Source organism: Lates calcarifer, linkage group LG1 (assembly GCF_001640805.2).
Source record: "Lates calcarifer isolate ASB-BC8 linkage group LG1, TLL_Latcal_v3, whole genome shotgun sequence".
NCBI lineage: Eukaryota > Metazoa > Chordata > Actinopteri > Centropomidae > Lates > Lates calcarifer.
Window position 1 is genome coordinate 25319945 of NC_066833.1, and position 16200 is coordinate 25336144.

Sequence of the window (16200 nt, forward strand, 5' to 3'; positions counted from 1 at the left end):
ATTCATCTTTTCACTTGACTTGTTAAAAATGAAAATATTAGTTGACAAAACAATCTAATCACAAGGTCCATTTAGCAGATGCTCTGAAGCTTGGACCTTGTGCTGAGATTTCTTGTCACTCTCTGTTTCCAAGGTTTGAGGATTGAACTTTCACTCTCAAGAAAAATATAGACTATCACCAGACTTATCCTGTGAGATTAGTTCAAATCAGAGTTAAAGTAACATTCAACATTCCAGGAGCACAGCACAGGGAACTGAAGAGTCCACCCCAAAGTGAGATACTTGCTAAAATTAAGATACCAATTAAGACAAATATTCATACATATGTATGTATGTATGTAAACATTTCTATTTTAATGATGAACTTTCTGTTTTATCTAGAAAGATCATTTTGGAGTGAAAGTCTCCAGCTAGTGATATGCTAAGCCATGCATTTAAACAGAAGAACATTTTTATTCCACAGTGTGTTTTACCGAGCATGCTGTTCCCCTCTGCTGGGGAGGTCTGTGAATCCTGAGCTGGTTGGCCGGCAGAGTCTCCACTGGGGGACCCGTCAACCTCTGCTTCACCAATGTCCCCATTTATGTTTAGGTCAGGTCCCAATACTATTCCATGTTTCTGAACAAAGTAAAAAAAATCAAACATTAGGTCCACAGATTACGCACCTTGAAAATACACTGCAACATAAAATCTGTATGTTTGGTTTTGATGATGAAAAGATGACTCATATAATCTGGAAAAAGAGTAAAGCTAAAATGAAATCACATATTCAAAAATGGCATTTTAAACAACAGAACATAGAACATATCTGCACTGAAGAATAATAACGAAGTAATAACTTTCTACTATCAGCAAACCAGGCTCTGCTTTTACTTTTTAAAATAGCTCCCATGGTAACAATATGTTATTTTCACTTTATAGTTTCAAATTTGCTTCCCAAAACTACACACAGCAGACTGAACTTGGAAGTTCAAGGAAGACTGTATGAAGTACAAGAGAAATAAGCATTTCACACGCTGACTGAGTACCTTCAGAATGTCTTTGAGCTTCACCACCTCCTCTCTGAGCTCATCTCGCTCAGTTCGGATTGCATCTGTGTATTCTTTCTGTCGCTCTAAGGCCTGAGCAGAGTCCCAGGTGGCAGAGATTGCAGAAGAGGAAGGAATTTGTGTAAAAGTGAAAGCAAAAGTAGGTATTAAGTGTCATGCAAAGGAGATACTGAATTCAAGTCAGTAAAAGTAAATGCTGATTGTGATGAAGTTTATAAAACATGCTGCTGCCGGACAAGGGCTAACAGCCCGTACCCCAATTTTTTTATCCTTCCACTCCACAGTCTCCTGCAGGTCAGATATTTCTCTGACAAAACCATCCTGTTTCATACGCAGCTGACGGAGATCCTGAAAAGCAGGAAAAGGGAAAAGAAAGTTTGAGGGAAGGAGAAAGAAAGCAAAAAGAGAAATGGAGTGCAAGTACAGCATACTGTGGGTGAAAAGGAAAGAAAGCTGTGAAAAGCACCTCAACATGCAGCTTTTCTCAGTGACAAACTGAGTAAAAATTAGTTGTTGGTTGATGTTTTTGTTAAATGTCTGCCTTTTTAAATGGAAAGTTTCATTTCTGCACCCTGCTTCACACCTCAGTGACACGTATTCACACCGGGAGACAAATACTCACATTTAGCAGCTCTTCACTTTGTTTTAGCGTCTCTTTCATTTCATTGAACTGGAACTGAAGGACACTGTGAGCATGTTTCTCTCGCTCATTTTCCTGTGGGGAACAAGAGACAGTTTGAAAACAAGAAACTTGAGTGTTTTCACTTTGAGCATTTATCTCACAGACACAAAAATTACAGCCCAGCCCAGACCAAACATTAGAACAAAGCTACGTCCGCTGCTGTCATGTTCTGTTCGTGTCTGATCCAACAGTTGACATTCCAGTAGCTGTATTTTGTGTATTGCAGTGCACGTTTTACTTCATTTCTTCAGTTTAGACTCAAAACAAAACATCAACTGCGGGTTGGATGAAAAATTAAATCTTTGACAGCTAAAACTTAACTAAGCTCCACAACGCGTGTGATAAGACATCCATGTCCAGCTTCAAAGTGTTTCAACATGCCCTCAAAACACCTCATGTATTCAAAAGTTGTTGGGATTTCTGACATCCATGGATTCAAATCTGGCTGTCATAGAGCAATCTTTGTAATACATGTATAAACTAATTCACATTATCATCTGAATTTATAGTATTATTAGTCTTTGATTACAACTGCATTACCATACAAAGATAACTTAAGAAAAAAGCAGCTTCTCTTCATTGAGACCAATTACCTGAATGAGTCTCTGCATCTTTATTTTCACTGTATTGAATTAGTGAAAAAGCCAAACATGAGGTTTCAGGTTTTCTAGAATTTCATCATTTATTGGCATTTATTGAATTTATCCTTATGAAGTAAATGTTAGTTGCACAAAGTAATAGCTAACAAATAATGACACCATCAGTGCAAGTTACGACTGAATCCCTGTAAGCCTTGCTTTGCGACTGTGCAATTCTGTCTGCTACCAGGGACTACTTTTTCCATAGTGGCTATCGGCAGCTTTCCCCAGGTAGTGGAAATGGTGGACGATCGAATGACTAGAGTAACTGTGGAAACTTTACCTGACAAAAGAAAAAGAGCCCTGTTGTCAGAGGAGGCGATGACGGTGAACCTCTGTTCTGACATTTAGCAAACCGACTTTATCATAGCACTGAGACCAGGGTTTCTAGTTGAAATTGGGATTTTTACAGTTGCTGCATGCTTTAGGCTAACAGTAATACCACTTTTAATTCTGAGTATAATCTGTGTGCCTGCTGTACCTTGACTTTCTCCTCGTATTCTCGGCGCGACTCAGACAGCAGTTCCTCCAGCTCCATGAGTGAATCCTTGAGTGTGTCCACTTGGTACATCAAGTTGTTTTTCTCATTATCCAGCTGGGCGTTGGACACCATGGCTTTACGATACTTCTCCTCCACTTCTGCTAATGCATCCTAATGTTATGGCGTAGAGAGAAAGTGTAAGAATATAACCGGTGCTGCCTCAGATTTAACATGCCCTCAAACAAAACTGTAGAGTCTTAGTTACAGATGGATGCACCTGGTGGAGGCTTCAGACAATGCAGGAGGACATTTGGAGGTTAAACCTGTGTGCTTATATGTATATCTGTATGTCACAACTGTACTTGATGGGAAGTGAAGATTTAAGTAAAAAAGTAGTAAAAGCTAACACACACACACACAGACAACCCAATGAAGAGAGAGCGACATGCAAATGCAACTTTGCCGGTTAGACTGCCAGTTTGCATTTTTACACACAGTATTATACTGTTTTCAGTGTGTGTCAATACAAGTATTGCTCCTATAGTACTGCACGGACAGTGTCTAGATGAGGCAAATGTTTTACAGTTGGGGAAACAAAACATTGATTGTTTATTTCAGTTTCAATTCAAAAGCCATCAGAGTCATCACATTAGCATCAGTCTCTATTGGAAGATGTCTCAGAACACAGGATCTGATTAAACTATCCATTGTACTCTTTGGGTAAAACAACTGACTTGGTTGACAACGTGTACATTTGACCTATAGGGAGTTGCAAAATAAAAAACTACAGTAAGCAGTGCAAGTTAGTGCCAGCAAACCCATTAGTTAACAGTCTGGGTGGTGGTGGTGGGAGGGGGGGTCTCAGGCTTATACCTTGACTTCTTTTAGGTTCTGCATGTACTTGGTTTCCACATCTTGAATCTGATCCTTCAGTTCATGAATCTCCTGGTGAAGCAGCAGTAGCAGCGGTGAGCAGAGAAGCACAGTGTAACAGCATCGGTAACGGTGAAGCAGAAGGTTTGGTGAGTGGGCAATGAACACAGTAACAGAGGTGTTTAGCAGAAGGAATGAAAATGGCATGAACACAGCACAGAACTGCACAGAAGAAAATTTTTGATTGAGAATTTTTCCTTAACATCTATTGACGTCTTTCCATTTTCCCAGTTCGCTGTATCATCTCAGAGAGTGACCAAAATCTTGAGTTTCTCTTGAAAGTGAGACTTGTACCAGCTCTGGTTTTGTGGTTTAATTCAGCAATTAAACCAATTAAATTTAGACATTACTATGTTCCTGCTCATCCTCTATGAACACTGAGGTTTAACTCTGGTTTGCTATAGGGCTGCTTCTCTGTTATCTGCTCTCAATTCCTAAAGGGGGCTGCATCAGAAATTCTGGTCAATACAGAGATAAAATCATTTGATCACACTTGAACATTTTAAACTGAAGCAGAAAATGGCTTAACTTTCATATATCTATCCAATTAATATAACTTACTAAAATGAATAGTGATGAAACGAGACAAAGATTTAATGTGTTAAATCTAAATATAACATATATCAAAAAATATATTAAACAGATAATTATAAAGGAGCAGCAAGGGAGGCAAAAACCATTAAAGCATATTGGGATCAAAATAAATGTGACTGCTCATACCGCCTACATTGCAAGCCAAGATTGTGATCTCAACTATGTGATCAACAGCAACAAATTTCTAAGCATCAACTGGCTTATCTGACTGACAAAATCTTTCAATAACTCTGTGTGAGTGTAACATTAAAAACAAGAGGTGTCCTCTGCATCCTTAGGAAGCTGCATCTCTTCAGCATTACCTTGATTTCTCGTATGGAGGTCTCAGCATCTACAGTTATAGCTGTCTCTCCACTTCCTCTGCGGGAGGACGTCCCACCTAAGGAGGTGAGGGTTGCTGCCGTTAAGGCAGAGGCAGCTCGAGATCCCTGAGAAGGAGAAACCAAAAAAAAGTTTTAAATCCCTAATCAGTAGTTACAAAATAAATTGGAAAACACAAAATAAATTCCAACTTGTTGAAACACCCCCTCTAACTGTTCTTCATGAACTAATGTCACTTCATGTATCACGAGTTATCAAAAGAAAAAAAAAAAAAACAGGATTTGGTGAAGTGGTCCACCCACCTTCTCAAGATAATCTCTGTCCTCCACCTGTTGAGACAAATAAAATACAGTCAGAGCAACCAGAGGGTGATACAAAGGCCATGGGGCCAAGAGGACGAACTGAGGGAGGAAGGAAGCACCAAAATCCTTCTTGCAAGCAGTTTGGCAGTGATAAGATTTACCTTGATATTTCCAAGTGAAAAAGCAACAGACGAAACAATACCTCAGACTCTTCCAGTCTGCTTTCTACTCAAGAACATATCAAGAAAAGGGACACACCATACCATACCATACCATGCAAAAAATTTGTTGGGTGGCATCAAAATTCCAATTTAAATCACTAAAATGTAACAGGCCAACAAGTACATTCAAAAACAGATCATTTGTTAAACCATACACTATTCAACATCCATTTCTGCTCCATGCCACACACATAAGAACAATACTGTCAGAGGACAATCTGGTAGTCTCCAGAGTCACCACGTAAAGTGCACAAAAAGCGAGAAAAAAATAAACAAGCAGGAATTCAGCTCACATTACAGCCTCTGCCTCCCGCGGGTGCAAACCGACTCACATCTGAAAAGTCAGGAATAGTAATATCGTCCAGGTCCCGGGGGAGGCCACTGTTACTGGCCGAGCTCCTCAAAAAACTGGCAACAGAGCTGCAGTTGTCCTGTATCAGCCACCAGGGGGCGAAACGGAACAACGAAGATGTCAAACAGAGTAGGTCAACACTTAAAGAAACACTGGCCAGTAAAAAAAGTTTAATGTTGAAAAAAGTATTCAAAGCAGTTAAGAGTAGAGAATTATTTTTAAATTATCACTAGTACTCAAAACAACTAAAAGGTCATTCATCTGGACTCTTAATTCAAATTCACCTAGTTCCTTGACTTTTTTCCTGCCTTTTTCTTTTACAGACAAGGCTGTCTTTCCCCATTAAGGAGCCATTCTGAGACATAACACTGTCCCAACATGCAAAAATGATCATATCATCAAACTTCTGTTTTGTATTTTCTCAAACAAAGAGAAGTAACTCAACTAGTTGGGTGACATAAAACAAGAATGTATGGGGGTAGTTCATTTATCATAATTCTGAGTCATGGTAATTCCTTGTCAATCACTGCACTCACTTTTGAGATACTAAGTAGAGATGGCACAAGATTTATGTACTGCTTGATAAACAGTGCTTTTCATGACTGTTTCTATGACTGAGAGGTCTCAACTTTTTAATTTAATTATGTATATTTATGTTCCTGGTAAATATAGTTCTTGCTCTTCGCTCTTTTCTTTTACTATAACTGTCCTTTAGCACCAATACACCAAGACAAATTCCTTGTATGTGCAAACTTACTTGGCAATAAAGTCTGATTCTGATTCTGATTCTGAACTAAAGCACACAGTCGCTGCTTTCATTTTCCAGGCATTAATGTTATTTTCTTAACCTGAGCGACGCACTGGGTGTAAATATTCAATTCATGACTCATTAACATCACAACAACTTATCAATATGCTGTAACCACTCTGCTATATAGGTCCAACTGGAAATACCTGCTTCTGTTCCGCACACAGTTTTGACATTGTCAAATTCTGTAAACCGTGCTTATTATAAAACTGTAACACCCAGTGTAATTGTGTACTGAAATCTTCTCATGCAAGCAGTGGATCATAAACTAAATGTTGTAGTTTAAGAGCATGATGGTTGTAATGCATTTTAAACCCTAGAGTAAGCAGCAGGGTGTCTGGGGTGTGAGGGCTCACCACTGGGCTGGCACGGGCTGAACCGGCCCTGCTGGAGGCTCTAGAGTTGGAACTGCGATAACTAGTGTACTCTAAAGGCTGCAGAGGAAACACACGGTTATGTTTCTGTATACACATGGGAGTCAAACACAAACAAGAATGCACATATTCCGATTTATACCACTGCTAGCAAATGCATCATGAGGATCGCTATTATCTTAGTGAATAATGTACATCTAGATTCTAATCCCCTTTTGATGACTTACAGAAATTACACTTTGAAGTAGAATTAGATCAAACCATAGACTAAAAGCAAAAATCACTCTCTCAGTCAAAATCCAGGGAGGCTCCTACTAATGTCAGAAAGAAACAAAAACATCCTCAAACTATTGTTAGTCAAACACTGATTCAATTACTTCCTTTAAAAACACTGTTCACACTTAATGAAGTCATTCTCAGGCCTGTCAAACCAACAAAGCCACAGTTCCAACAAAATCTTACATGGGAGCTGGAGCCGGTGACTCGCCGTGATCCACTGCAGAGACTGTCTTCGTATAAGGAGCTCTGCACATATGACATGGCACACGCATGTAGTGTAAGCAATATGCTCATGCTCCAGCGGTGTGAGCCGACAATGCCATTTCTCTGATGCACATTTTAATATAGCATGCTTTTCTACTCAATTGTGTAAAAACGCTGACAGCCTACCTTCAGTGCCTGACAAGTGGCTTCACTCAAAACTGAAATATACAGCGGTGTGCAGTGACTGATGTCAGTGTTTAGTGAATTTAAATAGTGATGGAGCAAGAACACTGGTGTGAATAAATAACTGTATTAACACTGAATGGAGGTTATAGTGGGTAAAAGGTAAGCTAAAAATCAATGGAACCAACCCTATTATAGAGCTGCTGGGTGATCTGACTGAGTGACCTGTAGAACTGCAAAATGGGATAAAGTAGGAAGACAGCAGGTGAATGAATAGAGATTTAACCCAACTAGTTTCTATGATCTTTTCTTTTGTCCCCTCAAAAGAGGGCTGGTGGTTAAGGCTGAGCTACAAAGTAGCAGCAAAACTTTGTCAAGTGTTTTTTCCTCCAAGTTTTTATGTGTGTCTGTCTGGCTGCCTGTATACAGACCTGGTAACCATTGAAAGTTGAACCTGGGTTTCTTGAGGAGGACAGACCATTGAGGCTGTACAAGTCAGAGGAAGCATATGAGGTCTGAAATGAGGAGAGGGGAGGAAGGAAGCAAGAGTAATGAGCCAAGAGAATGAGGGAGATGGGAATCGGGGAAAAGGGATAGGAAATTAAAGTTAGTTGCTACTTAGTCAGCAATGTATTCAAACTATGGAACTGCATAGTAGTGAATGAGAAGCACGGCAGTATAGTTAAAACGATCTCTATATGTGTGGAGCAAATCACAAACACACACAGATGGACAAACCAATTAAACTAATACTCCCTGACATTGTCACATGAGTACGTTTCCATGTTTTAAATACAACTAGTAAATCAGCATGCTTGCCAAAATGTGTGAAGGAAAGGCCGGTGCGTGCAGAGACCCAGACTTCAACACAAAGTAATTAACAAAACATGCTGCTGTACTGACTCTTACAGTGACATCTCTAGGAAAATTCAGCAAAAACAAAAGACATGCGCATAAAATTCATATTCCTTCTTATAACACAGAACACCTTGATTAGAAACCACTACATGCCTCACAAAGAACGATCTAAACGTCCACAGGTTGTAGGTAGTTGATTTCACAACTCATTTTGTTAATGATCACAACTTTAGTCCGTAAAAGAAGTGCACATCACAGGCCATTAGTGGTATGAAGAAAGAAAAGAAGAAAAAAAAAGTCTGCAGTGCAGCGCCACCAACCGGCTGCAGGTCTAATCTGGAGGCACGAGACAGCCGGCTGTCATCACTCAGTCTGGAGCTCTGAGAGTTGGGGAGCACAGACAGCAACATCAAACCTTCACCATGTCTCTCTGACAGCACACAGTTGCATTTCAATACCACCGAGTTCAACTTTACAACACATCACATGCTGTTATACTGATATACACTCAAGACTGAAAGTCAGGTTCATCAACTACATTTGTCCAAGGGCCAGAAACACTGTGGGGGCCAGACTTTCAAATAAGAATGATTATTTTTATTTAGGTCTGATTTGGGTCCCTTTAGGTCTAGTCTATTATTTTTTAAATATTTTATCTTTCTGATTAATGATATTTTTTATTATTCATTTGCCTATGTCAGCATGGACAGACTCCTAAAAACCACTGTAAATCTATGATAACTACATGTTAGGCCAAACTAGAAAAAGCTCTCAGACCTCTGCCAAGGAGGAAGTTCACTGATGAGTGATGGTTGAAATGTGTAATTACAGAAAAGCCATTGAAAAATGCAGTCCTGATTGGTGGGAGTTATTAATCAACTTTAACCGGTTATGACGCGATTATTCTTCTGCCTCAGCTGCCACGACAGCACTGGTTGAAGCCTGGAAATATTCGAAATAAATTAATTGGATAAATAATTGCACTGGTCGGACTGCTCTCTGTTTTGCTACCTCTGGATGAGCTGTTTTGACAGATGGGTCTGGTGTGTTTTTTGGGAGTGTGTGTGCGAGAGAAAGAGAGAGTTTGGAGGAGGGAGGGAGGAAGGGACTGAGTGATTCAATGCACTGTGCATAGCTTGACCTATTTGAAATGGTAAGAAAATTGAAAATTAATATGTGACTATCATTGTTGATGTTGTGTAAATAAATCAGGAAAACAAATGCTAAATAACGAAAGTCATTTTTTTCAGCAACACAATGATCCTATAGCCAAAGCAACCAAAGAGCTTTTCAGGTTGAAGAGATGGACTATCCCTGACTGTCAGTCACCTGATCTCAATCTGATTGAGCTGCATTCCACCCGCTGAATACCAGACTAAAGACAGAGATACACCACAACAAGCAAAAGCAAAAAAAATGGCACAAGGTCTGGAAGAGCATCACCAGGGCAGATCCAAAGGGCCTGCTGATGTCTGCGGGTCAGTGACGAAGGATTTTCCACTAAATATCAAATATGATGATTCTGTTTGCCTTCACATGTATCTGTCCACTTCCTTTTGAACCCTTGAACTCTGGACACTACATGCTTAAAGGGCTCTATCTTACACACACACGTCAATGTAATATCTATTATCTTATTTCAAATTCAAGTCACAGTACCTTAGGAAAGAAAAATGTGTAACTGCGCAAATATTTGCAGTCTTGACTCTTGCTATCAGCTTGGTAACTAATTATATCAATACTGGGTTTCATGGAAAACTAACATATCATTTACAGAGGTTTGATTTAACACTTTCAGTATGACAGAGACAGAAACATCTTCCTTCTACAATAATGATAAGGATGGATAAAAGTTATTGTCATTTAATCATCTGTTTTATATTTTAGAGAGGGCCAGACTTTGTCATTTAAAGTAGCTTGTGCCTTCCACTGGCAAGTCCTATTGATTGTTCCAGGTGATTAAATTCTTTTGTACAAACTATGCTTTGTACACCTCCGCTACAGCAGAATGTAGAAATGGGAACTGAGAAATTTTGTCATCTTCAAGAAATGTTTTTAGACAAAGAAATCCCCTCAAATTATACAGAATTTACAGAACATTTTCCTCCCTGCTTTCTAGTTCTTAATGATCTTAACATGTGATATCCTGTTTCAGCCTGGCCACAATCACGCCACCCATCAAAGTTGCCAGGTAACTACATTTCATGCCAAAACACTGTGGTTTTTTGGGTCCATTCACTGCAGTTTGCTTTGTAACAATCAGATTTTGCAAAACAAAATTCTACTCTGCACTTTAATGTTAACACACCAGCAACAGATAGCAAAGCTATATACTGCCCTGAACAAGAAGCATACAGCTGTTTAGTAATATGGATCAGAGGGGGCCAACACGCACCGTCAGGTCTAGCCTGGAGGAGCGAGACACTCTGCTTTCATCACTGAGTCTTGAGCTCTGACAGCATGAGAGAGAGGAGATAGTTGTGAGTGATGAGATGCAGCTTCTGAGTAACTTTCCTTCTCCAGGAGAGAATCTCGCATTACAACTGACCAAATACACATCTCTGTAAAATCAGTTCAACACACATCTACTAACCCTGCTGGATATGACACTGTAATCATCATCATAGCCGTTCCTCTGCAAATAAAGAACATGAGTGAGGAACACTGATGGCATCTCTGTAAAGGCCATTTGTGCAGTTTGGAGCTTTTACATACATCTTTGTCTTTGTGCTTATGCTTCTTCTTTTTCTTTGACTTCTTATGTGAGGAGCCCTTAGAGTGAGGAAAGAGAGGGAGAACCATGAGGGGTGAAACCACAAATGTTTTCTCATCCTGAAACTAGAATGACATTTTTAATTGTTTGCAAAGCACACTTATTAATAGGCAAACCCAGGTAGCACACAACACAACCACATGCACAATGGACTCTTCACACTGGCCTGTACCACTGGTAAAAGACTGACGTACCAGCCAGCCACTGGTAAAAAGCATACTAAAGGTCACAAAGCAGTAACATGCAATTAATAAGACAAAACAAACCGATTCAGCAAACAAACTGACTGAACCAAATATTTAAGATCTAGAACACCCATCAAAACGATTAGTATGAAGAATTTTTCCACAATTACGCAGCACAGAAAAAACACGGTACTTAACATTTAGAGACATAACAGAGCCTAAAATAGTACTGACTGTGTTTTGGTTGGAGCAAGATAGCTCCGGCACAGTGTTCTTTTTGTTGAAATCAAATCTAACTGACTGAGGTAGGCAATGTTCCTTCACAGCCGCAAAAACAAATACGTGACTGAACATAAGCACTTGATAGAATCACGTGAAACTGACAAACGTTAATGTGTTGTTTCCCACACATTGCGCCAATTCGGTAACGTCAACAACTTGTCCCTTGGCAATCACAAACAATAAAGCAGATGAACTACAATTCATATGTATCTTGCAAAACATGGACAAAAAATCATGTCAATTCATGTTTGACAAAAAATTAACACACAAACATGCTTGCATAATAGAGGTAAATTTAAGGTGTGATTCTTGTCACTACCCAATTAGCTGTTAGTCAAACAACAATCCATTCACTACAAATCTACAAGTCAGTGGGTTAAAAATGAATCTGCAGTCTATGTTTAAAGAATATCAGCCCTTACCCCTCCACCATAAGCCCCTACTGCATCGAGGTCCGACTGTGCAAAAAAACACATCATCATCACCAACAAGTGCCACCCACATTGACAGCAGATTGTTAAGTCATCAAGGACAGACACACTGCCTCTATATCACCAAAGGTTTAAGAGGACGAGGTCCATCCTTTGTGAATCAAGAATGGAAGCTTGATAATGATTAAGAGGAGAAAAAAAGGTTTTAAGAGAGGTTTTGGATTTTTATTGCATGTGCTGTTTGAGTGATACTGACCCTGACACTTCCCCGGCTTCCCACTGACATCCGCTCATCGTCGTCTGACAGCTGTGTGAGAGACCAAGAGATTGAAATGGATGATTAGGGCTTTGAGACATCAATGGCATCAAACAGTGGATTTTGACAGGAGGATTCCTAAACAGCGGTTCATTATCAATTGTTCCAACATTGTTCTGTGTGACCTTTATTTTTTATTGAGATCGTGTATTTGAGGTCAAAGAGATCTTAATGCAACAACATCCAAAAATTACTAGGATTTCCAACTGTGCTTTGGAATATGTACATTCTAAAATAATAGCCAATATTCAGACAATGTCTGAGTCAGTTAACCTGACTAGCTAAGGTAAGTTACTAAGAAAAGCCAGGTAAAGAAAACTATAGAGATACATATCTGGATAGACTGAAGTAAATTCAGCATTGCATTAACATAAATACTTTATACAATTTTTCACTCCAGTCACTTCTACTTTGCCATTTTTTCAATCGTAAACTTATACCAATGAACTCAACAGCCCCTGCTAATGTTTTGAATAACAACATCTCTTATTTTGCACTGATAGAATTAGTGTGAAAACATAGATTATCTTAGATTTATCAGGACAACAGGTGAACATTGAGGACGTTTTGAGTTTATATTAACATATATAATATAATAACATATATAACAGCAAATGGCATTAAGGAAGACCTTTTGGTAATATGATGAAAGAGAACGGAGAAAATAAGTGTTAAGGCCTGTTGCTTACAAGTCCTTTACAGATAAACGACCCCCTTCAGCAGAGGTAAATAAGTCACTATTGAAAAATTTTCTATATAAATTTCCTTCCCATATGTTTTACTTCTATGACACCATAGTGCTGAATTTATCAGCCCGAAGCTAATATAAGATAATTAGTCGCTCCCTGTTGTCTTTTTCCAAGTCATGGAAGACAGATTACAGTACAGAGGAAAGCATGAAGACATGGAAACAGAGGGAAAGCTACAAACCATGTGTATCTGTATCTGTGAAGAACGTGAGTATCTCTCACTGTCCTCCTGGATGAGGGGAAGGAGGGGGAAAGATGAAGAAGTGAGGGGATGAGGAGTGTGAAGGAAGAGAGAGATGTCAAAGATCAATGAAACAGATGGATGCAGTACAAAATGACTTTTGAGGTCAGTCTTCCGTCAGACCAGTAGTGTCCAGTTGAAGGAGTTGCATGTTTACATGCCAGCCAAAAAACAGTTTTAAGGTTACTGTTTGATTTAATTTCCTTTTAGGATTATGATATTGTGATATATTGTGAGGAGTCATGAGCCAAGACAGTCTGCTGTCAAGTAAAATGAGGTATAATATTAGGTAGGAATGATCACATGTACATTTATGGGATGGGTTCCAATTGCACCAGTAAGACACTATAGGTGTGTGCAGGTGTTTGACTAACTGAACATGGCAGTACTCAAGTACTTGAGAAGGATAATTTCATTTTGCTTGCAGAAAAATCTAGGATTTAGCTGATATTTGCTTAGTGATATGGTTAAATTAGTATTATTTCTACAGTTTTTACTTTAGTTTCTACAGCTTATGTAGCTACAGCAAAGCCCCCCAGTGAAGAGCAAACAATGTTTTCCCTCATACCAAAAGGAAAAATAAGTCAGGACAGGGTTAATGAATGTCACCCGACAGCGACTAAATTTGTGTACACAGAGGAATCGCTGTGGTTTAGGTATGATACTGGGTGAAACAAAAACTGTACAAATGTTTAACTAAGAGATGTCTTCATTCCTCAACAAACAATCTACCTAAAAAGAGTTGGTTTCAAGGCACTGGCGGATCTGGATTTAGATTTGATAAAATTCTATCGCACCCCATCCCTAGTATGTAGACTAGGGATGGGGGTTTTTCGTACAGTACTTGATACACATGACGTTAAACAGTTTGAGGTGAATGGCACATCAGCAAGCACTGGGATACATCACCTGCTTTTTGGTTCATTGGAACACATTCATATAGTTCAATAATAACAACAACAACAGCACTGAAAACTCTTTCGTTTCTTTCAAGGCTTGATATAATGGACACTCTCTCACAGAATCAGCCATGCATGTTCTGGACACCATCACACTCAATCAGTAATCCAGCCAACAAACCACTGACACACTCTGTTGTCACCTCAAACTGTAGCAAAATATTGTCACTGAATTGTGGTAAAAAAAAAAACACACCACAGTTAGTCACATTAGTCACACACACGTACACACACCACATATCCTCATTGTTGTGTTTGAACCTCTCTTATGACGTGAGACAATTCAAACTAAGTAATTAAAGTGGTAAATTCAACACAGCAAATCCCATGCAGTCTCACACCAATGGGGCAGATGGTCATGCTGATTCAAAGCCAAACAGGCACCCTGCTCCTTTCAATAAGTGGATTATCATTAATGGCCAAGCTTTGATTCATTATAATCTGTTATTTTCTAGAAAGGCTTAACGGGAATGATCTGGAATTCAAAAGCAGACTCGGCACACTGTGAAAACCTCCAACATACAAATAAAATATGTACAGCTACAAAGAAACACATGCATAGTATTTAGTTTAAGTGTTGTCATCACAGCACAGACACTGTACCATCCATTGTTCTATATCTCCCCATCTGCTGTCCTGATGGTCATCGAATTTGGTGTTCAAACCATAATATTTCTAAGAAACATGAAATGAGGGCAAAAAAAAAAAAAAAAAAAAAACACATTTCAGAAAGCAGAGGTAACAGATAAGGTAACAGGTAACAGATTTTTTTCTTTGAAAAATTTGAAGCACATGCCTAAGATTATTACAGAACCAAATTTAAATCAAATACTGTCTGAGGTGTGAAACAGGGAGAGGAAGCCTACCTTCTGCACCTGAAAGATCTACTCCAACACCGAAGAGGGGTAGAGGGAAAGATTGGAAGATATCAAACATGAAAACAGGAGAAAATAAGTCAGCCTCAAAAATAAGATGTGATGGAGAGAGATATGAAAAAAAGCCAGCTGTAGTCAAGGAGAGACATGCAGAAAAACACGAGGGGCACTCAGGAATGTGAAGTACCCCCCTGCACGGCAGGACCAATAGAAAAACACCCAAGAACACAAGTTCACTGAAGCTTTAAAGACCTATGAGACTTTGTTACCAGGCATTTTCCCATGGTTCCTTAAGGTTGGTATCAGTGGCAAAAAGCTATAGAGTACCAGTGCCGCATTGTCACTTTCAAGTCTATGTTCCCATGACTACAGATGTGAGACATGTGACAAACCACTGGCCTCTGACAGATCCTGGTTCAAACAACATTCAGAGTCACTCACTGAGTGTTTTCATGCTACAGTGTTATCCAGACAAGAAATGTAGGCTGGTGATCAACAAAAGGAGCCTGACAGGTCTCATAAAAGGTGATAATTAAGCAGAGGAAAGCTTCTATTCATCTTTATCTCCCATTAAAGAAATAGTTTGACATTTTGTAAATTATACTTATTCCCTTTTTTGCTAAGAGTCAGCTGAGAAAACGCAAATAAATCTCACGGCTGTGTGCTAAAAATAAAACTACAGCTGGCAGCTGGTTAGCTTAGCGTAGCATAAAGACTGGAAATGGTGTGAAACAGCTAGTCTGCTTGTCTGCCCTGTCCAAAAGTAAAAACTGGCCAACCTGGCCAACATATTATGTATCTGATGAATTCATACAAAAAGTGAAACGTAAAAGTCGGTTTTTACGGGGGCACTATGTCCTGGTTGGCCACCTTGTTGTCACAAAGCAACTAGCGGAGACTCTACTTCAGTTTACCACTTCAAAACTGTAGCACACTTATAATGAGTGAAAGTTCAAATTAATTTATATACTAAATTTCGGTTTAGTATATAAAGTTTGTGCATCAATTTATACACATTTCCCTGCATTCAGAAGGTATCTTAGGAAACCTTGGGATCTGTATAGGTTTGCTCACAGGTATGCCAGTAAAGCTGAGCAGAGATACTCAGTC

The 16200-nt window shown here is 39.2% G+C and overlaps 1 protein-coding gene across 13 annotated transcripts in view; it reads right to left on the reverse strand.

The window, feature by feature from the left end:
• The window catches only part of lrrfip1a (leucine rich repeat (in FLII) interacting protein 1a), a 45286-nt gene that overhangs the window by 8407 nt on the left and 20679 nt on the right, over positions 1-16200 (reverse strand). For 2 of the 13 annotated variants that reach the window (XM_051072834.1, XM_051072865.1), the window contains exons 3-23: positions 15082-15099; positions 14819-14890; positions 13197-13244; positions 12207-12257; positions 11942-11977; positions 10995-11051; positions 10873-10914; positions 10675-10731; positions 8600-8659; positions 7853-7936; positions 7218-7280; positions 6738-6815; positions 5515-5652; positions 5001-5027; positions 4680-4805; positions 3724-3795; positions 2851-3021; positions 1672-1764; positions 1305-1397; positions 1029-1121; positions 474-618 (exon numbers count right to left, since the gene is read on the reverse strand). In XM_051072834.1, the coding sequence (XP_050928791.1) occupies positions 474-618; positions 1029-1121; positions 1305-1397; positions 1672-1764; positions 2851-3021; positions 3724-3795; positions 4680-4805; positions 5001-5027; positions 5515-5652; positions 6738-6815; positions 7218-7280; positions 7853-7936; positions 8600-8659; positions 10675-10731; positions 10873-10914; positions 10995-11051; positions 11942-11977; positions 12207-12257; positions 13197-13244; positions 14819-14890; positions 15082-15099 (1624 nt within the window). The remainder of the gene's footprint in view (positions 1-473; positions 619-1028; positions 1122-1304; positions 1398-1671; positions 1765-2850; positions 3022-3723; positions 3796-4679; positions 4806-5000; positions 5028-5514; positions 5653-6737; positions 6816-7217; positions 7281-7852; positions 7937-8599; positions 8660-10674; positions 10732-10872; positions 10915-10994; positions 11052-11941; positions 11978-12206; positions 12258-13196; positions 13245-14818; positions 14891-15081; positions 15100-16200) is intronic. The other 11 variants (XM_051072836.1, XM_051072839.1, XM_051072846.1 and 8 more) reach the window with 11 other exon arrangements.